Here is a 24,295-nt window from a genome sequence, read left to right as displayed (position 1 = left end):
GTCACATCAATTGACGCGACTCCGATGACGTCACACGATTTCTATTCCGTCTATAGTCAAAACAAAAATACGTTATGTGTCACGTCGGATTGGCCGTTTACGATTCATACTGTATCAATGAAAGACAAAAATGACCTAATTGTCACTTCTGCGTCGTGCATCCAACGAACGTCTGTACTTTCTTTTCATTCTTATGTGGGCGGCGGTGGAAGCGAAGTGCGTGTTTCTTTAAGGGTGGTGGCAAAGCAAAGCAAAGCAAAGCAGCAAGCGGAGCCGGAGCCGGAGCCGGAGCCAGGGCCAGGGCCGGGAGGAGGAGGAGGAGGAGGAGGAGGAGTGAGATTGTCCCCCCCTCGGTGCTCTCCACACCGCCAATAAACAATTCACACACACTGGCCATACGGAGCGGAGCGCACCTCCGATCGGACTGCACGAAGAAAGAAAGGGGGGGGGGGAGAAAAAAAAAAGAGTCACTGAGGCATTTCTGGACTATGTTTTGATTTGGAAAGCCCGACTCGCCATTTTTTGCTCTGGTGCCCGGAGTGACAAGACAGATGTATGGCGTTTTCAATGGATTTGTCTGCCCGTGTCGAATATTAATGCGCTGGCTGGCTGGCTGGCTGGCTGGCGGACACCGCAGGTAGGAAATTTCAATCATGCATCGGGGTTCAAAATCACATTTCCAAAGAAAAACACCGTCACCCGCAACGGATGCAATATTGGACTACTCTGCCTTATTAGAATGAATTTTTATTGAGGGCAGGCGAGGTTGCTTGCATGAGAGAGGAGCACCGAAAATGCTGCATGTGATCAAGTATAAAGCCGCCGACAGTCGCGATCTGCATAACCCAACAATAAAAACTAGTCCCAGGCCATTAAAATGTTCATCGAAAAAAAATAAAACATGCAAGTTGTGAATAATGCAGCGTTCACTTTAAAGCCATTGGGGGGGGGATGAAAGCAACGCACAGGGACTGTAACGCTGTCACATCAGCATCACGGTTGTTTTCACATCATTGCCAACCTATTTTGGAATGCTGCATGTGTACTTACCGTACTTTCAAACAACAAGGCAACCTCAGATATTAGATGCCATCACCAGTGTGTCGGCTTAATGTGATTATCTTTGTAATGTTCTAATACACATTCATATTTTACCTTAGGTGTTTGCTTGCTATTGGTCCCAAATAATGTTGATTTTATTTGTTATTTTTTGCCTTTCCATTTATTAGTTTTCTCATTACAGGTCATCTACTCAGACGAAAACAAAATTGGCCTATATATGTGTTCTCCAAAGCCCAACAATTCCATAAATGTCAGCCTTCCAACGACAAAATGGAGAGAGAAACACAATGTTGGTTACTTTGTGTTTATCATGGTGACGTTGCCGAAGTTCAAAGTTTGGCATTGTGTAAATAGCAGCAGTCTTTGCGTGTGGCTCTGGTGTTTTCTTCAATGTCCTGTTGCTCCATTTGACTTTGGCAAGAGAGCAGAGGCAAAAGGTCATACGTTGAGGTTTGTGACAAGTTGCATTAACCAAGGCAAAGGTTTGAAAAGGGCATGTTGGAAAGGCTCCCAGCAGCCAGAGCAGAGTGCCATGCCACGCCATGATGTTGCAATAAACGTCTTGAAAGGAACGATGTGTTCACTTCATGTGCCACCTTTCACAAACCCAATTTGGCGGAACTCAAGTTTCAAATCATGTAGAAGAGGGTCTTAACTTTTTTCTTTTTTTTTTTTGAAAGCTGTGTCTGGGGTTGTACCATTTAGCCTTCCTTTTGTTGAGTGTTAAGCTGCTTAATTATTTGACCCGAACTTGGACATGATTTTCAAGGTTGCTCACTTTGCCCTATTCACAGCCAAGCTGGAAAGTGGCAGGTTGCTTTTTGACTGATTACAGTTTTTGGGAGGCTGCTGAAGATTCACTCAACTATTTTTGTTGTTTATGATGTCATCAGGAAATCAGGACAAATTCTATGCTAACACTTGAAATGTATATGCATTACCATAGCAAAAAACACAAACAGTCACAAGTGGAAGACGTTGAGGCTTGAGCACTGAGTCACTCTTGGGGGCTTTTCTAATGCGCAGAACAAGTGTCAAGGCATTTACTGCATTTTTTGATTTAATACAGACCTGGGTGCTGCCCAACACTGTTATTTTGGCCACTAAACATTGTTCAAGGGCACTTTGACAGTCGACATTAAGGAGCAGAAGTGCATTCTCATCTTCGGGAATCACACCGTAGACCTCAAACTCATTTCTCTAATTGTCTTTGGAAGCAATATGCATTGAGTTGGTGTCATTAAATGTTCACGCCAATAGCTGTTTTCCGTTCCAGTGCTGTTTGTGTACTGAGATGAATAATTCGCTTCAGTTCAATTTGATTCTGTAATGGATTCCTTTCAAATCCAGTCTTTTCTTGAATTTGGATGCGGAGGTTCCACCGGTTTTGTCCATAGCAACGTTGATGGCACTAGATTTACACGTGCTGGTTTATTTAGCGTTCAGGATCAGCGGCGCAAGTGAAAAAACTTCAAGTTTAAATTCCAAGGTGAATTTTTAGCTCCAAAGACCTCAGTTATGGCAGCGTGATCTCATTCACAGACGATCCTTCTGGCTCCTGTTGGTGTTTCTGTCATGAACAGAAGGCGACCAAAGTCAATGGGATTCATTTTGATGACACGGCAAGAAGGGCTAAATGCGTTTTTACACCTATCGCTCTTGGATGATGATGGAATGCAAGCAAGAAGGATGGACACATCCACTGCAAGCAGGGCTCATATGTTGAATGGCTTTTCAAGCACCTGCAGCCCTCCAATCCTGAAGCTTGCATGAGTCACCTTGGCCCCTAGATAGATTATTTCTATCCATTGAAATAGTCTTTCAATTATTCCGACTTTGCAGAACAATGGCTTCCTATGGACTCTTTCAAATTCCAAACGCATGTTTATCTGGTACAAACATCACACGTGAATCTCCAACCTTGGATCATTTCTGATCATTTTCATTTATTCCCGCTTCCTTGTTCCTCACTCAGGTTGCTTCTTGATGGGCTACATTCCATTTCACAATTTACAGAGTCATGACTTGTCCAATTTTCCTCTCACAATGACTTTGGCTCTTATCACACATTTAATCTTTAGCATTTGTCACATTACTCTTAACACGCATTGGAGCACAGGATAATCGTACATCTTTCTCCTTGTCATCCTTGATCAGAAGGAGCTACAATTGGGTGAATAACAGACCAGTTCCTTTAACTCATTCACTGCCAACCAACCCAGTTGATATCTTTGACGTCAATGCCGCCGAATGACAAAAGAGAACATGTGAGTCAAGTCAATGTTACCTTACCGAGTGAGGCTTTTCCAAGACAAACAGGCCAAAGCATGTATGAGCCGCTCAGCTCGGAATCTCCGCCGAGAAATGATGTGAGAGGAGTTGACTCCCTTTCTGGCTAGGCTGGTGTGGTCACAGCAGAGGAGTGGAGTAGAAGTGACTAGCTCCCCGGCTTCCTCCTGCACCGCTTCTCCTCCTGCCCTCGGGCCGGAAAGGTGCAGTAGGAAGGTTTCTCTACCGGTGTGATGAGTCGGCTGCTGCAGTCAGACAAGGGGAAGGAAGCCACAAGCAGGCTAATGTCACACAGCTAGAGTGGCCAATGATGGACAGAAAAATCAAGGAGGGACACTCGTGTTGCATTTGTACAAAGGAAAAAGTGGCTCATTCTAGACCTCAAAGATATGAACTGGGAAAAAGAAGCCTTGCCATGGGAGTTCTCCACCACCACCTTTTATAGCTGATGATATTCATGTTGTCCCCTCCAGTTATATAAATGGCATGGCTTAAGAAGTCTTTGGTTGAAAGCTAGAACAATGGGTCACACAAGTCTCCAGAGACAGAGGTCGGCTGTTATTCAACTGTGTCTCATTTGAACCAGTTTATGTGGCAGGAATGAAGGGGAGAAGCTGGGGGCTAAGTGAAAATGCCACTCATTCCCAAAGAGTCCCTGGCCTCTCTCTCTTCAAGGTTACTGCCATGTCTTTGGAAGTTGAGGTATTGATGCATGAGGCTGTCTTGCGTCCAAGGCTGTCAACGGGAAGCATACCGGCCTGTCCTTCCCAACTTCTCGGCACCTTGTCCTTTTGAGAACCTTGAGCAGCCTAGGCAAGGGCATCATGTCTGGTGCAGGCAGGCAGGCAGGCCGGCTTTACGTAACGTTGTGCGTGAAACATGGCTGCCTGTATGACTCGCTTGACACCTTGACACGGACGGAGCAGCGCAGTTCACAGCAGCACAGCTAATGTACCTCTTCAACATCACCCCAGGCAAGATGGTGGGAGGGGCGACAGAGATTCCTGCAACTTCATTAGATCTTTCTCTTGGAAAAGCTTTCATTTGAAATGACATTTTGCTCAGCAATTAACTAGAGAGGAGTTTTCAGAATTTATGAATGAATGATGGATATGTTGCACAGGCAGCAAGGAAGTGGAGGAGGAGGGAGGGAGGGAGGTGAGCGGCCATGTATATGCATTATAGGTGGCGGGGTGGGCTGGTGCCATTTTCATTCAGTAAAAAATGCAAAATGGACTCCAATTTGGGTAACAATGCTTTTGGTACTGTGTAGATTTATAAAGTAGCTACATATACATATCCAGATTAAAGGGGATGTCCATTTAAAAAAAAAAAAAATCTGTACAATAATATGAAGGCTATATTTCGATTAAAAGTTATTTTCTTTTTCAAACAAGGCCTACTTAAGACTTTGACAATACTGCATTTACTCATATTTATCCAATTTAATGATGAAATAAGTTCCGACCAATATTTCTCAGCACCATCGTAGATTTGGTATCAAAAACAAGTTGAGTGACATTTTGTTGTAAGCGGTTTCTCCCTGACCCTTCTTTCATTTTGTTAGCCACTAGCCCACTTATAAATCCATTAGCAAGGTGACAAGATTCAATATGCAGAGCAGAGTAAACAGACGGCAACGCCAGTTGAGAAACTTGTATTTGCAAAGAGGCCATTTGAGGAGGAGATGACGAACGCAGCGCAGCGCCCGATGACTCCGGGCGGCCACATGACCTATTACTTAGGCAAAATGGACCGGTGACCAGAAGATTGCTGGCTCATACTCCACTCACCCCTCTGCCCTTGGGCAAAGGCAATTAACCTGGATTCCTCCAGTAAATATCCAGCTGGAGAAAGGAAAAAGAGATGTGCAAGAGTGATCAGCGTGTAAGTGACTTTGGATGAAAGTGTCCACTAAGCAAGAAGATTAAAACAGATAATCAAATTAGAGCTTATGATTCCAAGCTAGGAAAGGCGGGACTATCAACATACGACACTGGTCATTGCGTTCTGTCGCATCTTTTACTTTGGCCTTATGTTGTGACCTTGACCTGATTCTCGAAGAGGCTTTTGAAGTGTCGTAAATCCAATCATGTGGGCACCCTTCACTCCTATGAGCTCTCCTTGACCTTGTATGCATATAAGGATGAAGGGGGGGTGGAGACCCTTCTGATGGCCAGCTTTACAGCTGTCACTCAATTGGGTAATCAGTCCTAAGGTCAAAAAAGGGCTCCAGGTCATACCAGACTTAGCAACAACAATTTGGATCTAATCGGGGACTTCCAGGCTACAAAGGTTGACTCTGATTTGAGCAAAATGAGTCGGTTCAGTCATCTTTTCAGGAAATCTCAGTGATGCTAAGGGTGAGCTCAGCTGTCACTTTTAGCTGACTTGCGTTATTTGTCGTCTGCGCACTCTGCCTACAGCTGCTCGGCACTTTTAACCCGGCCGGCTCGCTGTCTCACATTGAAATTATTTTTAAGCCTGCATGTTAACATGTCTGTCACCTTTATATTGACCGTACGGCCAACTAAATTGGGATGCGGTTGCATAAATGCCCTTCACCTTGAGAATACAGTTAACCTCGATAGTTCAATGAGTAGTGTGTGACTTATTATCTCGGCTGTGTATTTCTGGTTGTTTGCGTGCCAGACGCCAGCCATTAAAATACTTTCGGAGATTACTTGGAAAATAGCGCAAGTGCGGAAAATAACTTTACGTTCCTTTCCCCATCGATTATATGACCACATATTAGGTTTAGAAAAGGAATAACTCAGGAGTCTTGTTATTATTTTTTAAATTGAGTATATTTGGGATTTTGCACGTGCTCACATGGCCTTGCGTAACCAGAATATTGATAATATCGATAACTAAATAATCAAATCATTATCAATACAGTCATGGCGTTACATTTTATACACAACTTAAACGTGTTAATTGCAGATTCGAATCATGTAGCAAAGTGGAAATATAAGACAGCAAAAAGTTGTATCGTGGATTTGTGATCCATTGCACACACACTTACACATGCACAGGCAAAGAGGAAGTGTCACAGGGTTTTATAACGCTGTTTACGTGTCTGGGGGCCAGTAGTGGCGAAGGATTCAGACCAATGCGCTTTATTCAGGGCTGCTTTCATTCTAATCCACCTTTTCTCCCATTCAGCGTTGACCTTGCTGCTTATGAGGAGGCAGGCCTTGACCTACATCAACCCCTTTAACTGGAACTAGAAACCTAACCATGAATAAATACACAAGGCACCGTTTCTATTTATTTTTTATTTTTTAATATATATATAATGTCATTTTGGCTGTGTGGTCTTTTTTTTTTTTTTTTTTTTGCACAAAGAATAATACAGCAACGCTTTTCAGCATGTCTGTCAGAATTGAAAAGTAGAACGCCATGCTCCATCACTTGTTTTGGAGGCAACAACATGGTCTGTGTGCAGCGGCCGGGCCGGGCCGGGCCGGGTCACCATTAGCACGCATGTGCTTAATACTGCGCTGCTGAGGTTTTAGCGGCAGGCAGGTCAAGCCTCCACTGGCTTTTAAAGCAGCAGCATGTCAATGCAAATCAGTACATGTGCAAAACAAGCATCTGATGGAATAAAAAGGACCTATGCAGGCAACCTGTTAGCGCAGGCTAATATTCCCAATGCTGTCCCACTGTAATTGTGTGCTGAAGGATGGAAACAGTGATGAGTACGCTAATTTGAAGTCGGGTCAAAAAAAATTATTTACAAGTAATATGTGCGAGTCCAAACACAGCATGATGATTATTGCTGCAATTCCATTTGATTGAGCCAAAACACAATGTACAAGATTCTAAATGTATTTCTTGTTATTTATGATTGAGTTATTCGACATGAGTTTACATAAGGCAACATGATTTGTACTGACAGCAAGATATGCCACTACATGAAGCTATTTTGTGACACGGCATGTTTCAACACGTGAACTGCTTTGACATTTTCTTCTAAACATTTGACATTTTGTGTGCTGTTTCTATGTTCAATAAATCAAATGAAAAACAAGAATGCTTATGCGATACGTTATAAAGGAAGTTTTCAGCCATCTTTGTTGTTGACATTGGCTTTTGGGGTCTCAATACAATTCGGATCAACTTCCTCCTGGAATAAAGCTCATCTTGAGAACATCACGTGAGCAAATGACGGTGGATGTTTTGACTCGACTTCCCGCTTGGTTGCTCGTACATTCTGCATAGCAGACATTGTTCAATGTGTCTCTTTTAAAAAGCAGAAGGGATAATTAAATGTCACCCCTGTTCAATTATAGCTCCTTAACAATAGCCAAAGAGTGGTTGCTAGGTGACACTAAGGCCCCATTGAATGATGATTTTTGCCTGCCTCGTTAATATTTTAAAAGAGCAGTCAAAGGTGTGTGTTGATTAATAACCACGCAAAGGCTTCAAGAGTTCCGGATTCTAGTGTTACGGTAGTATTCCCATTTATTTGAAAGCGTGCCAGTCCAACAGATCCATCCGTTTACAAAAGCAATGCAAGCTTCATGTGTGTAGGGTTTGCACGAAAGAGCTGTGCGTGATCACAAATATATCATGACCTGAACAAACCCACACAGTGTCGTGCTACCAGGCTCTGGCACATAAGAAGCTCATCATTTCTCCCCCTGAGATGATGACGTGGTATTTTCATGGGTGTTAAATGACAGCCATGTACATGATGGTTTTTTTCTTGGAAAAAAAAAAAAAAAAAAGGCAGATCACTTTCACTATTCGGAGTAGCTGATGAGATAAGGGCTACCTAGAAGAACTGAGGAGGTGGTTAGATGGGTGTTTAACCTCAGCAGCAGTTGTTGTATTAAGGCGTGGGAAGGATTTCTCCAAACATACAGCAGGCCAGCTGATAAAGGGTCGGAGATATTCCAAAGGCCACCAGATCTGCGAGTTTGCCTTTTAAACTCCCGTTCTTTCTTTGTCTTCCTCTCGCTTATACTGTCTCCCTCCATCACGCTCAGTAGAACTCTTAGCACGATCTTAGGGAGGGGAAGGGGGAGAAGAAGAAGGAAAAAAAAAAAAAAGTGGGTCAGGGTGACCTATTTTTTTTTTTTTTTTCCTTCTTTCTCACAGTTCACCGAGGCAGAGGGTGGCGGTGTTATCGTCAGTTAGACGAGGAGCAGGGCCTGATGGGGAGGCAGGGCCTTGTCGCTAGACGCAGCCACTCAGAACTGGGTCAGCGGCAGAGGCTACGTCTTGTAAACGGCTTGTCATAGCGGGGAGAAAAGCTGCAAATGAACCATAGATTATACGCCCCAAGCTGAGCGCCCGCCGAGGTCTCGTGGCTTGAAATACACAACGCACGTATAGAGGGGAGGGAGTGTGTGAAGTAGTGGCGCTCGCTGCCTTTGAGCTCCTCTTTGGCCCGCCCGCTCAGTCTCCAGTAATAGCGTTTGATTACTGCAGTCAGACCTGACAAGCTCAAAGCCCCCAGCTGCATACGCTTTTAAGTAAAAAGATCTTTTCACATTTCAATTTCTCTGACACACACCGTTTGCTAAATTTAGCCCGCTTCATCCCAGATTTGCCCGACTTTATTCAGGTCAGGTTATTTACTGTACCGAGTTCAACTATGGTTGAGATAGAATGATACCGATTCTAATTCGTTGATGCAATTGCACATCATCTGTGCCAAACGCATATATGAATAGAAAAGTTGACTTGATTCTGACTATTCATTTGCACAATATTACTGATAAATGGGCTGAAGTTTGTCAGGGTCCAAATAATGCCCGATTTTTAGGAACACATTATTAGGCAAATTTTTGAGAAAATTAAACGATTTTAAGTGTGCCTTATAATAATAATAAAAAAAAAAAAGGTCATCTAGAATAGTAATGTTTTTTTTAAAAATCTGCAGATGCGAGTAGATGAAACATTTTATTTTGAGGAACCCCTGATGATCAGGCGCATTTCTGCAAAATTAAACATTTCTAAGTGTGCCTTATAATAAAAATAATAAAAAAAAACAATAGTCATCTAGAATAGTCATTATTTAAAAAAAATGAAATAAATCTGCCAATTTACTGACTGCACTGGCGCTAGGAGATGAAACTCTTGGTCAAACGGAATGATTTTTTTCCAAAATAAAGACTGGGTTTGATATCCTCCCTAGCAATACTTGCTGTCATTGTTGTACTGTATAGAGATCCCCCAACTGAGGCTTGTTCTTGTCTTTGGAGCAATGCAATTTTCAGGCAGTAGCGCTTACTCGTGTTTCACTATGTGGAACAAATCTGCCTGGAACAAATCTCCAAGGACACTGGTGCCTCCACAAACAACTCTGCCTGCTTTTTGGGGCTCTTCAGCACAATTACACTTTTTCTTTGGAATCCATTTTTGTTTCAAGTCCTCCACAGTTAGCAAAGGTGTCATACTAACAAACAACGCAATGTCCCGGGGAAGGACTAAACATGTCGGGGGGGATCGGATTAACAGCAAGACTCCGGCTAGAACACACACTGGAGTCACAGCTCACGAGCAAGCCCTTGGAAGCACTGCTGTAAGCACAACTGTCCAATGTTATTCTTAGCCCCAGAACTTGATGTCTCTGTGTGAAAGCCCCTTAACGTAGCTAATTGAGGAGACTGCTCATGGCTCATGTCACTCATCAACAGCATATGCGCCGTCCGTCTTTTTATCCGTGCTTGTGCGTGTCAAGCTGATTGGCGAGAAACTGTCTGGGACCCCATTGCGTTGATCATTTAACAAATGTCGCTTTTATTGCGCCACCTTTAGCAGGACGTGTGAGTTTGACATGGATAATGTTACAGATGGGAAAAGGTCAGGCATGGAGAGACACGGCGGGCCAGTCTCTTTGAACTTCCCACCATCCCATACGTGAACTTTGAACTTTGTTGGATTGATTTTTAAAAGGACATTCACAAGGCGATGGTAAGGGTTACTTGAACTTTGGTGGCCATATTTACAGTCGCAGGAAGGGTGCCACAATATTTTCATACCGATAAGAATGCCCAAGTAGGTTTTTATAACGGTTTGCACTTGGCTCTTGTTTAAGAGCCCGCTTTGACGGCAGCACCTTGGACTTAAGTGTTTACTTTGGAAAATCAAAGGTCCTTATTGGGACGCAGCAGGTCAGCCATCAGCTTGTCCTAAGTTTCTTAAATCCCCATTGTGATTGGCTGCTCAGGAAGGCAACAGAGACTGGCGACCGACCCGCTTCTTCAATGACCCACACTTGAAGGTTGGATGGGGTTGGAAATTTGTATTTTTGCCACTGGTCTGTCTGAAAAGTTCAAATTCACTTTCTGTCCAATGGAGACGTTAAAGATATAGCATCCTGATAAATCCCTTCCCGGGAAAAAACAGATAAGGACTCTCTTAGATTGACTAAAAGCTGTGGAGAATAGGTTGTGGGAGTAAGAGGAAGACCGAGATGTCTATCAGGCTGCTTTTTTTTTTTTTTTTTTGTGTGCGCAGATTCAGTTCAAGGGCGCCCGTAGGCGAGGCAGCTCTCGCTCTTTCCGTGCCAATGCTGCTGTTCAAGGTCATATGAGCTAGCCCTGTGACATTAAAGAGGAACAGGAAAAGGGGAACAGAGAGGAGGGGTGTGTAAAACCATCAACCGCAGACATGCACACACTCGTACACACCACATGGAATTGCGCTTTCAGGTATGTGGAGTAACCACACGATGGATTGGAGAGCATTCATGCAGGTTTCCTCTGTGCTCATGCTTCAGACATGTTCAGCTAGACGTTTGGATATATTGAGCGTGCACAAAGGTTGAGGCGAGGAGAGTCACTAAAATGAAGTTATTTAAAGAGACTGGCTTCCAAATGATCTTCACTTGAGAATTTCAGCTCACGTTGCAAAATCTTCTTGCTATTTGAGCAATGTGAACTCGTCTATTAGCAGACGGGTTCCCCAAAAACCAACGGCAGTCAATATATAACCATATTCAAAAAAATATTAGTATTTAGTTATTTGAATATTGTACAGTGGATTTTTTCAGATCAAGTTTTTTTCAATTTGCTTTTTTAACAATTTCATTATCTAATAAAAGAATTCATTCCTTCATCCTCAAGGAATTTACCGTGTTTTAACTCTTGATTAGTGAAAAATGCATCATGAAGTAGAAAAATACACTAACAAATAGCTTGATTGGAAAAAATGGACTAAAAAATGAGGTTATGCTCAAATGTGTGATTATTCTAGAAACATAAATGTAATGGATCTCACTTTCATATGCCTATTGAATATGGAATTGTGCTTTCCAGCTATCATTTCAATCCACTTTGTTACGTCTAATTAAAGTCCCTAGGCACTGTACTCTCTACTCAGACAGGATTTAGCGGATAAGTGTCCCTCACACTCGTGACGAAATCCTTTCCACCATCAACCACTCAAAGCTGGATTTGAAGTGCTTCAGAACCCTTGTGAACTCGGAAATATAAGGAGGAAAAATGTCTCCTGTACTCAATGCAGTAGGGCTGCCTGAAGGTCTTTAATCAACCGAGCTGGCATTGAACCATTCTAATGCTTTTCTTTGATTAAAGTAAATAAGAGCATTTGACTGTACAATCAATAAGTACAGGCAGGCTTGAGCAATGAATTTCTCCACCATAAATCTCAGCGCAGCATCCATCGTTTTTGCTGATTACTTTGCCCATTACTCAAAACAGATGTGATAGATGATCCAATTATCTGCTATTTGTCTGTCATTTGCTATCTGCTGCAAGTCAAAGATGGTCCAAAAAATTTTTTTAACTGGCTACTGTATACATGTTGACTTGACCTTTGGGTTTGTTATAACGGCCGACTACAGTTTGGAAAGCCTCAGTGATTCAAGTAGCATCCAGCCGGGATTATGATCTCGTTATTCCAGGTCATGCTCAACACTTGTTTCATCCAGTTGATGAAAAAGAATCTCCTTGACTGAAAATGTCATCTGTGGCCTCAGATACTACACATACATGTCTAAACTTTAGCTGACCTCGCAACTCCTTCCCAGCAAAACAATACTCTGACACTTGCAGCTGAAAGTGTTCAGCCCCTTCTTCCACCCTCCCGTGGACAGTAGGTTCTTCTCAGTCTCCCTCTGTAATGTTCTGTTGTGTGTGTGAGTGTGACAGCTGCCTAATTGGGCATTCTCCCCTCGTCGTAGCGCCTGCTCTCCTCCTCCCCTCTCTCTCTCTCTCTCTCTCTCTCTCCTCCTGGGCTGGGGCTGCTGACGAATGGCAGCGGATTACAGATGAGGACACTGTGACCTGCCTGACCTTGCTGCACAGCCGCGGGGGAGAAAGAGGCGGGCGGACGGACGGACGGACGGGGAGGGGGGGAGCAGCAGAGCACAAGGGGGTGGGTGGGGAAGACAGGGTGCGAGCGCCGCCGCAGAGGGGCGGGTGGGCGGGCTCTGTGCTCACAGGTGGGAGGGGGGTCAGTAGAGGACGAGGTCGCGCAAAGGTGGGGGCCATATGAGGATGGGAGGGGTCTGCCAGGTGGCTGGGCTAGGTGGGTGATCAGACAAATGACAAGTGTAACTTGACAGGATCTGCTCAGCCTCCTCTTCCTCTGTCCATGTCAGTATGTCAAGGGCATGAGTTCCCAGCAATGCGGCGCCCCCCCCTACCTTCCCCCATTTTTTTTTTTTGTAACCCTCCCCTGATCCTCTTCTTAAAAGTAAAAAAAAAAAAGCAGCTTCTTTGCAACTTCTGGCAACATCACCCTGATGCATAAGGTGATCCTTGAGTGTGGTGAATTTCAATTTATATGTCGATATTTCCATGCCATTCTGAGACTGCCAAGGTGAGGTGTGCTTGTCCTCTTGTTAAGAACGATTAATCGCACTATAGTTATACCCATAATAAAATATCCCTGCCGATTCATAGGTTGCTGTTGGTTTACCCTTTTTCCCAAAGTAATCCGACCACCATTTTGTTCCGTATGAATAATTTTGCCACGTGCTACATTGCAGTTTGGTGTGCGACGTGTCTGATAAAAGATGGGTTGCTCATGCTGAGTCTCATTTTGACTGGCTGTGTAAATTTAGATTTAATCTTCCTGCGTGTGTTCTTTTATAAGCAAAGAATGCTCATCTAATATTAGCTTCCAAAGTCAACCTTGTTGCATTTCTTGTAGGTTTGACCTGCTCCAGGTTGTGTATGTAGTAGCACCATTCACTGGCAAGCTCTTTTAATCCCATGCCCCGGTCGGTGCACGTAGGCTTGATTAGTGGCAGCAGTTATCTGTGCAGAAGACGGCTCGTCCCGCTTTAGCCTTTGGTCAGGTCTGGGGCACGGAGAAGGGGGGGGTTAAGTCATGAGAAAGGTGAACGAGGAAGGGGGGCGGGAGGTGCACGTCGGATGCATAGTGAGAACAAGGGTAAAGGGGAGGGTGCCACACTCATTAGTATTCTCAAGGAGCACTTTTGCCACTAGAGCAAATTGATTACTGCACTTTACCTGTATCAGCCTCCACAGCAAAGGTATGGGACGGAGCATGATGTTTGTCTTTCTTCACCTTCCAACCAAAGGATTCTTTTATTAAGATTATTTTCTTTCTCAATTGCCCATCAATGAAGCCTCCAATAATGGACACATGAATTTCCATAAGGCAAATCTCCATGATAAACCTTTATGTAATCAACTTGGATTGTCCAAGATAAATGAATGACAAATGCATTTTTTTTGTTGACTCCATTTACACAATTAACACATTGGATCCAGAAAATAAAAACCATGCCACAGTTTTGCTCAATTGAGTCTTGTTTACCTGCCACCTGTGGCTAAAGCCAAACTCTAGGAGAGTTTCGACCTTCTGCATCCTCTTCAAGTTGACTTAAAAAGACTAAATACCAAGCTGCTGAGTTGCATATTTGGTTCATAATTTCGATTCTGTTCCAGTGTCTGAAATATAGGTCATTGTTTTCTTGGTTATAAAAGCTACTGGTGTGTGATTACTGGGTCAGGCATCAGGATCAGACACAGCACTAATCTGATTGAAGTCTCCTGTTCGCTGGCTTGGGTTCAGTTCTTCTTTGCCAGCTGGACCGCTGCTGCTTGAGACTTTATTGTTAAGTTTGCCCGTAATTGTTACATACTTGATTGGGTTAAATGTATCCAATTAGAATGATTTAAATACTCAGTCTTTAGCTAGGGCTGTACTCTAGCTAACCTGTGTAGGCAACATCCTGACACGGAACAACTCAAGGTCAACTCGGGAGTTTTGGAAAAGCCAAATATCTTGTAGAAACGTGTCCTCTTTCTGGCTTGAACTTCTGTCGTGTCATATCCTCCCTCCTTCCTTCAGCACATCACAAATTAGTCACAGCAAAAGGCGGAGGGAAAAAAAGCAATACTCGTAAAGATGGACATCTTGCTGACTCATGGCAAAAAGGCCTCTTAAGGGCTGATGCCAAGGATATTATGAAAATGATTCATTAAAGGCCAAGGATTTGAGCTGGTTTTTACCTTGCTTTCAGGGCAGCCTGGCAGTGAGACATTTGATCTCAATTGCAAAGTGGCCCAGCTCTGGCTTTTGGCGCGCTGTGCTATGGGGCAAGCGGCTGTTCTTATTTCCAGCTCTGCTGTTTACAAATGGAAAATGTGTGTTGGAACAGAAGGGAAATGAGCACCATTTTGGAAAAACCATGTAAGCAAAAGATAACCTCGGAGCCCAATTGGAATAAACCGTAGAGCGATTTATGGCAGCCTCGGCTCATTAAGAAGGAATGTGTGTGTGTGTGCGGGTGTGTGTTTAATTGATGCACTAATTTGCAGCCAATCAGGAAATGGCCCTTGGGTGGGTCTCGCAAATGGAAGACAAATATTTACTATAGACACAAATATTTTTGTAAGCATATTGTTCGAAACCGGTCAAGAAAGGAAAGTATTTGGTGGTCTGTGATATCACCACTGGCTTAGTCCCATATCGATGACTCGTCTATTTGGGACGAAGCCAAATTGTTTCTTCTCAAATGGAGTTAACTCATTCACTGCCAACCCAGTTCGTATCTTTGTCGTCTATAACGATCAATGGCACTGAAAAAGGACCTCACAAATGTTTATCATGAAGCGGATCAAAGTACTCCAGTGTTCATGCATTTGCCTGTGGATTGCATTTCTGTGTTGTTTTATCCTGAGTGACCCTTGTACAAAAACATTGACTTCACCGAGCTCTCCCGCTGTTTGCTAGCTAGCTATTCTCTTGTTTACCCCCTTCAAGGTGAATAGGAGCTTTTAATTCAACTTCCCTCAGGTGCACTCAAGAAGTGTGTTTGGTCAAGCAGCAGTAGCAGCAGCAGTAGCAGCAGTAGCAGCTTCTGTTTTGCCTTATTTAATCATTGCCACCCATATTGAATTTGCAAACAGCGGTCACGCCGCACGTGGAAGCGGGCCGGGCGACGGTGTTGCGTTTGTGCGGCAGGGGATGGGCTGCAGATTACATGATATATTGGTGTATAGGCGTTGCCTCTCCTTTTAAAATTCCTTTAACCTTGACTCCCCTAAACAACACATCTGCCAGGCTGGTGTCAGACATTAGTACACACTGCTCGGGCAGCATTGTCACTTTTTATTAACGCCCAGAGCTTTTCTATGGACACCAGCTGTTGTCTGAAGTGCAAAAGCCTTAGTTACATAAATGACCTTGACTTTGAAGACTTTGCTTCAGCTGCCCCCTCCCACCTCCCTTCCCTTATAATTCTTTTGTTTGGTCTCATACATTTTAAATGGATTACTATTCATGACAATGAAGGTCATTTTGTAACTTTTTTTTAATTCCGTGATAACTGCATAGGCAAGTATGTTCATGCGGAGGTCACGTGGAAGAGAAGTGAAGGTCACATTCTTCGACGTGTAATCTGCGCCATCTGTGTCAAAATGTCATGTGGGTGTCTCGTTTCTGGAAGCACCTAAAGGTTCTTTGACCTTTCCCGTTCAGTTACATATAAGAGAAGAAACGAAAAGATTTTGAGTCAGGGTTGAGGAAGCTTTTAGCCCTCCCCAACACTATTTGTCCTAGCTCACTTGCGTGGCAAGACAGTAGCGGTAAAAATCCTTTTCGAATTGTACCTTCTCTGTCATTGAGTGACATTGTCAAGGATAATGGCTAATAACCCCTAAACGGTAGAGCAGTTAGTCGGTGCTACGGCATCCCATAGGGAGGTCAGGCATTTTGGGTAGCACTACCAAAGAGGTGACATGTTAACGGATGTGGAAGGTCATTTTCAATGTATTCACCAGGGGAGATAATGTAATACTAATACGCATATCACACAGTATGAGAGAGGAAATGAAGAGGTAATATGCCTTAGGCCCTGAGTATAGCGCTTTCCCTAATGTATTGAACATCTTTTTGTCATGTCCCGGCTTTAGCGGGGCTCTCCTCCAATGTATCTCGAGAGTCCCTACTTTTGTTTACGGTTATTATAGTTCCTGTGCTCGTCCTGCTTTTAAAGATACTTGGGACAAATCTAGACAAGGTCAACCGCATTTGGCGAGATTAGCAGTGTCCCTCCCCCCTGTTGAAACAAGACAATGAATGATGATATTTAAAGTAGCTGCCATCTAAGTGGAAAATACATGCGCTCACCGGATCAAACGGTGGTTGCGGAGGCATTCGATTAAAATTGTGTTAAGCTCACTGGCGGGAAAATAGCCCTAATCCTGTGTATCTAAGCAGCATGACAGCAGACGTCAGATGGCCCAGTATGACCAGGTTGGCTTTTGTTGTCATCAGATTTAGGTCAGCAGCTTAAAGATGGCCTTTATTAGTAATTGATGCCAGTGGCCCAGTCTTATATAGTATTTGCAATTTTTCTTTCTGTATACATTATTACAGATTGCACTTTAACCAATTCATTGATAAACGTTTGTATAGAAGAAGTCTAAAAATGTCGAATGTTTTGTTTTAGTCCTACTCAGACTTAATTGCAGACATTTTAAATCCAATTTCTAATCCCATCTCATTTTCAAGGTGGAATTAAAAGGACAACGTGGTTAAACCTCAGCTTTTCAACCTGATTAAAAGTTCACCACATTGTTGTTTTGACCCATACTCACATTCTCTGTTAGCTATTTAGACAGACAACTGCAAGGGTTGCCCTAACCTTTGGTCACCATCAAGGTGTGATCGTGTGACCAACTATGTCGGTCCACTCAGCGGACACCTAAGGTTAGCAGGAGAGCTGAAGCGAGGCAGAAACTCTGTATTAATTAACCTTTATGGGAGGTGTCCATGAGTGTCGGGAAGTGTTCTGTATCCATGGAAACCATGCCGACAAGGTTCAGAGATGAGGTCTCCCAGGGCTGCTGCACCACTGACACTGTCACAGTAACTGGCACATCCAGGTTGTGTGGTGTGAGAGACACTTCTGATCCATGAACCCTCAATGCACACCCTAGAATTCCTGACACACACACACTTGGTCTCAGCGTATTTGTTTCTGTCGGAACAAGACGATGTCAGTTTGTTTCTCTATTGTTTGCCGGTATCAACACATGACAACAGATAACGTGAAGGTTACATTGCTGTCCATGCGTCATTACAGATAAAAATGTGCCCCAAACATTCTGTGGTGAGAAGTACCCACCACGTATATATTTGGATTCGGTGCAACCTTATAGTCCTCATACTCATTTATATGTAGATCTGAACATCATATAATGTTAGTGGGTGAGTGGGCGGACGGATCACGTTTTGTGTAGACTGAGGGTTGCATCGTGTGAGATGGAGGAGCATGAGGTGGAGAGGGGGCAGGGGGGGGGGTATAATCTACTGAAACGACAAGCTGCATAAGAAATTATTCACAGCACTCACAAGGCACTTCTTTTTTCGCTGTGAGGGGCTTATGTCTCAAGACCTGTTTTCAGGGTTGTGGGCTTGAATTTTCAATTTGGATCCAATCAGAGCTAATCTACATTTGGTTTGCGTCGAGGGTGCTGATGCAGTCAATCTGAAATGTTGCCAAGTAACAACATTGGCAGACAAGGTGTTGTTTCCTCACTTTCTTTGTTTCTGCCCATCTTCTGTAGGTCCCCCATGTGAGATGCGCAAAGATTTGCCGCTGAAACCCGAGACCATGGAATGTTTAAACATCTGTCCAGCAATATTCCGCTGACTCCTTATGTTCTTCATAGAAACATCGACATTCTGACAACCTATGGTGTTTCAAGGTATGACCCGAATCAGCCCAATGTTGACTGCGTCCGCCAAAGTGTGTTCAGTTTTTGTGTGTGGCACTGTCAACCTGATGATTTAGTTGCCCTTTGTTTCCTTGTAGCGCTGCTGAACCATACAAGGGGATCCTAGTATTGAACATGACTCATGGGGAGGAGCCTGGCCCTGAGACACACAAGGATTCAGCTGTTTTAACTTATCTGGAAGGTTTACTGATGCATCCAGTGGTGGCCGGGCCTGGGGCCACGGCAAGCAGGAGGTCTGAGGCTGCCCACAGCAACCAAGATCAGGGAGATAAGGTGGGGGGTCCATTTCAGCTACCTACTCACGGACCCACGGCTCCAAAGCCTGGGAACAGTGGACCGACCATGGGTGCTTCACAGCACTTGAAGAAGGCCCGCCTCTTACGCTCTGGGGCTTGGAATGATCCAGGGAACCACTGTTTAAGTTCACCACCAGTGGAGCTTAATGGCCAAGTGGGAGGCCTGCAAAATGGGTCACAAGAGGATTCTCCTCACGGTGGTGAGAGTACTCTTTTGGCTTCCCTGCTTCAGTCATTCAGCTCACGGCTGCAGAACGTGGCCATGTCCCAGCACTCAAACAAGCCACCGAGCGAACGCTCCTCTCCTTCCACTGCGCCGCCCGCAGACAAGGAGCCACTGCCGGTGTACGGGACAGCCTCCAGCCGCCTGAAGGGCTTAATGAGAAAGAGCAAACTTCAAAATCACAGCAACACCCCTTACAGTCGCCGGGGACACAGTCATGACAAACCACCAGAATCACCCCGGGCAGCGCACAACGCCACACCCCCTTCTGCCACTACGGCTTCTGAGTCGGTATCCTGCGCGGACCGTTTGAAGGCTGTCGCCAACATGGTGAAAATACGTTCCAGTCCAGCCCCTTCGCCCAAGCCCAGTGTTGCCTGCAGTCAGTTGGCCCTACTGTTGTCCAGCGAAGCTCATCTCCAGCAATACTCCAGAGAGCATGCGCTCAAAGCGCAGCTCTCAGGAAGATCTGCCAGTGAAAGACTCGCTGCCATGGCAAACCAGCAACACGGCCTTGACCAAAGGCCTCAGAGTGTGGGCGGGACTTTGTCAGAGACTCCAGAGACACTCGCTTGTTTAAGCACCCAAAACGGAGTGACCACGACACACACGCAAACGACAACACTCCCCCGGTTGGCCTTGTCCAGTCCACAGAGCCCACCTTTGCTGTGCGGTCACATCCAAAGCTCCTCACCAACTCCCCCGCATACTCTGAGCCACTTTCACAGCCAGCCGCCAAGGGAAAAGCGAGGGTTTGACTCACGACCCGCTCGCCCCCCCCAAACGTGCAGCAGTTTGCTCTTGCTGCTGCTTAACAACCACAACAACCAGAAGCAACTGACAAAAAACGGACACCTGGAGGATAGTTGCAGCGTTCTACCACCTAGCGGCTCTTCGTCGGTCACATCTGATAGCGAATGTTCCACCCATGAGAAAAGTCTAACCAAGGACAGCAGTGACGCAGAGACTTCCCACTCAAGCTGTTCCCCCATGGATCTCTCGATGAGAAACTGGGCCAAAAAACAAGTTGCGGGGCCAAAAGCTCCCACCCCTTGTTCCGCTTCTCCCTCGCTTTCCACCTTTACACACGCCGCTGTTTCTTCCAATGCAACGCCATTCTCTTGTCATTCTTCCGCTCCACCTACTAATTCTGTTTTTTCACCGCTGCCCACTCTTGTTTCTTCTGCTTCCAATTCTATTTCTTCATATTCCTCTTCATCCGCCTCTACCTCCTCCTTGGACAAACTCACAGAATCTTTATTGAAAAAGTGGAAGCCCGATGCATCAGGAACAGACGTGGTGAAGAACAAAGAGCATGAAATGAACCCAGACTTAAAATCCCAATCTAAGGTGACGCTCATGCAGCTTCTGCTTGACCGCAGAAATAACAATATGGTCAATAAGAACACGGATGAGGATTTGCCACTTGATATAACTATGGCCACCATGACTCGAAGTCAACCTAACGTGTCCTGGGAGGAGTCCGGGACGAAAAGCCCGCCGGATAAGCCTGTGGCCCCGGTTCATCCTATGGGCTCCCCGGGCGATACAATGTCCCCGCACCATCCTGCTCCCCAGGTCCAGTCAAGCCCGTTGGATTTGTGCAAGTCGAAATCCTTTCCTGCTGAGAAGGCTCCGGAGCCCGCCTTCAGTGCCAGTAAACTGTTACAAAATCTGGCTCAATCTGGCATTGCTTCATCCTCCCCACCAATCCCATCTGGCAAAGGGTTGAGCCAGGAGCTTGATAACAGCAGGCCTTTAGCCCTACTGGAAAGGCTCAATACCCCAATCAGTCGAAGCACCACCGCCACCCCAATCTCTGACGTACCTGCACGGAGTAGCACCCCTTTAAATAGAAAAGAAACCTTTCCTCCACCTTCACAGATCGAGAACCTTTTGGAACGGCGCACTGTGTTGCAGCTTCTTCTAGGGGCGGGTTCGACGACCGCTTCGGCTTCAGTCGGCCGCAAAGACAGGCCCGAAGGGAGTGGTCGGAGGAGCGCGGAGTTGCAAGGGAGGACTTATGACAGGAGCCCCAGCGTCTCAAACATCTTTGATAGTGCTAACGTGCCTGCTGTTGATGTAAGAGTCAAAACAGAGGAAGGGCTGGGGCCATCCCTTTCTGAGGACCTCAACAACAGAAAGAGGCAGACCGTCCCTCTGTCCGTTACAGACTTGAAAGCTGAACATCGACCAGCTGAGGTGATCACAAAATACGGTCTACTCAGCCAGTTGCTTAAACATCAGACCGCCACGTACTATACCAGTGCTGTTTTGCAAACGGATTCACAAAGCAGACAGGTCAAAGAGGAAAAGAGGGAATATTCCAGCCCCAGTCCTAAGAAGAGACGTTTATGTTCCGATCCGACCGACCGTTTGGATGACGCCAAGTCTCCGAGAGCATTTCAAAGGGGTGACGCAAATGTTTTTGCCAATCTCGGTGCCCAGGTGGCGCCGGAGCAGCAGAGGCATCTGAAAGAAGAGGATCTCCCAACCAGGAGTCCACCAAGAGAAACCTTTAGCAGAGAGAGTCGGGGATTCAATGTGCTGAAACAGCTGCTGCTCTCTGACAACTGCCTGAAAGAGTTGTCTCAGCAACATCGCGGAGCATCCAGCCCTTCCGTCCTGCAGGCCAACGGCAAGGCCAACGGCAACGTCCTCACTCAACCTGCCCCTAACCACAGCTTCCTCCACCTGCCCAGCTGGCACCCTCACGGTTCGCTCAACTCAGGGCTTTTAGGTAACGTCAGAACACTGCCCACCCCTCCGGTAAATGAAGGTCATCATTCGGCGCCATGGCAAGCTACACACAAAAGAGAGCCGCCCAGTCTTGTCAAACAGGAGCCGGAGAGCCCCCTTCAATGGAATAATAGTCAGGAGAACGACGAGGCTTGCGACTCCAACCCGGACTCTCCGAGGCTGTCGCGTTCCAACCCTATCCTGTATTACATGTTGCAGAAGGGCAGTGTTCAGCTAAGAAAGGAGCTGAAGAACCAGCCGGAAGCACCTCAGTCTGTTGTGAAAATTAAAGAAGAGCCAATCAGTGACATGCATGCCTATGAACAAAGCTCCGCCCCGCAATCACCAAGCAAGCGCAATGACAAGCACAGCCATGACAACCAGAGGCTGAGTCAGTCATCTGAATAGAAGTTGTATAATCAAATATAATGTGATGAATTATTGATTTTTTTTTCTTCCTACTGCTTGCCAAATGGGTTGAGAGAGAGAGAGAGAGACAAATGACAAAAAGGGGGAAAAAATGCTAGTTCAAATTGCACATTTTGTTTTCTTGAAGTGGTTCAGTTTGTTAAAATCTATATTTGGCTCGACTTACTACTGAAACAACCCAAATTCTCAAAATAACTCATCAGGCAGGCCCTTTGTATTTTTATTTGATCTCGTTTTTCCATTAACTACGCTTCTTATTTGACAGTCAAAATGATTGGATTTATTTGATATCACCATCTAATGTTTCCATTGTTGCCTGCCATTAACAAAAATATTATTGATGGTTCCCCAAAAAAAAAAAAATGGCAGCACTCAGTTGAGTGTTATATTCTCCATCCCAGAAATCAATATTCACACTGTAGCCTTTTTAACTCAAGGTTTAAAGTGTAATGTCATCTAATGACAGTGGGATTTTGCCAACAGAAATTAGTTTCATTTCAACCTTTCCACAGTGCAAATTCAGGGAGGCGTGTTAGCAGCGTACGGTGTCGTTTGTAGTCAATTGTTACGCATGTGTGGTTTTCTGCAAAATGGGAAAAACGTCAAGCTTGACCCCGCTCATTTCTATTCGTGCACAAAGTTTGAATATGAAGCACATTGGCTTTGACTCCTAATTTCTTCTCAAGGAGCCCCCCAGAGGTTGCACTATTGAAGCCAAATCCTCCTTGTCCTTTTTGCAGACTAATTAAATGGCATGTGATAATAATGTCAGTATTGTTATCTGTTGACAATTCGACAGCTAGTGGTTTTCCCCTCCATTTCTTAAATGTTGTACTTTCTAGCCCTTTCTGTGGTCATCTTCATAAAAATGTCCCAAAAAATAAAAAGAATTGCATGATAATGAAGAGAAGACCACGGGGTTGTTTTGGTCAAATCATTGACTCATACCGTATTCTTTTCATTTTTAATTTCACATGCCGCTTTTCTCCACTTAGTCGTGTGATCTTTTGAAATCCATATTCTGTCTCTTCAGTAATTGATACAATTTCACAACGGTTCAATGTATTTGTGTAAATAGTACTTTCAGTATGAAAGATGACTATTTTGTAATGTTTGAGCAAAGATATTACCCTAGTTTTTATTGCGCTGATATGTACATATGAATTCTATGCGTACAGTTGTACATACAAAAGGAAGAGGATGATATGCCGATCATTTTTGGTTTGTTTTTTGGGGTTGGATGGTTTGTTCTTTGCATGTGTCTATGTGGTAAATGATAATCTATTCTGCGCCGTGTTGTGTAATAATGTCTGACTCTCCTCACTGCTGCCTGTTGCATGCAGACGCATGGGAACCTACCTGTGTATCCATCCCCATTGGTGATGGGGGAAAAATGTTAAGTCTTAAAAATAGGTCTCTTTTTTTAATCACACACACACACACTTTCTTTGAGAAGATACGACGGTCTTTAAATAACCACAGACTGTTGAACAATTTGATGAAAAATATGTGAAGAATATAAATGTGCATTGAATATTTTTGTGATTTTTTTTTTTTTTTTTTTCTGTTACTGGTTAACAAAGCTCCATGTAAGGGCTTTAGTGAAGAATTGACGTACAATCATAGATTTGCAATGTGCATCTAAGAATTTGTAGCTGCAATTACAAAAAGAAAAAAAAAGGGGTGGTTCGTTTTTTTCATGTGAAGACCTGAAACAGTTGTTTTTTTATGTTTTCATTTTTTGGTGTTCATTTGCACTGATATCTCTGAAATAAAGTTCTGAAATGCATGACCTAGTTGAATGTCTTCCACTTTTTCTCCTTTGACTTTCAGAAGCTGCTTCATCGCACGTTCCAGGGTGACGTATTGAACATTTGATTGTCGAATGTGTCGAATTGATTGTTGCTTGACCACCTGGCTGCAAACAGGAATTGTGTTGATTTAGTGTCATGTAGTTCACATGGGCTAATGCTGACTAAATACAAGGCTGATATTGAAACAGTCGCACAGAACATTAAAATGTAGATTTGAAAATGGCCGCCTAGTATTCAATTGGA

The 24,295-nt window shown here is 44.4% G+C and overlaps 1 protein-coding gene across 1 annotated transcript; it reads left to right on the top strand.

Moving 5' to 3' along the window:
* The first annotated feature begins 303 nt into the window (after positions 1–303).
* Positions 304–24,027, top strand: nrip1b (nuclear receptor interacting protein 1b). The gene is made up of 3 exons (XM_085935710.1): positions 304–637; positions 18,381–18,521; positions 18,629–24,027. The coding sequence occupies exons 2-3, from the start codon at positions 18,433–18,435 to the stop codon at positions 22,215–22,217; spliced, it is 3,678 nt and encodes a 1,225-aa protein (XP_085791836.1). The 5' UTR covers positions 304–637; positions 18,381–18,432; the 3' UTR covers positions 22,218–24,027.
* The last annotated feature ends 268 nt before the right edge of the window (positions 24,028–24,295 follow it).

Source organism: Syngnathus leptorhynchus, chromosome 17 (genome assembly GCF_054491065.1).
Source record: "Syngnathus leptorhynchus isolate UIUO chromosome 17, UIUO_Slep, whole genome shotgun sequence".
Taxonomy (NCBI): domain Eukaryota; kingdom Metazoa; phylum Chordata; class Actinopteri; order Syngnathiformes; family Syngnathidae; genus Syngnathus; species Syngnathus leptorhynchus.
Note: the sequence above shows the minus strand (reverse complement) of the source record. Positions and strands in the feature narration are given on the sequence as shown.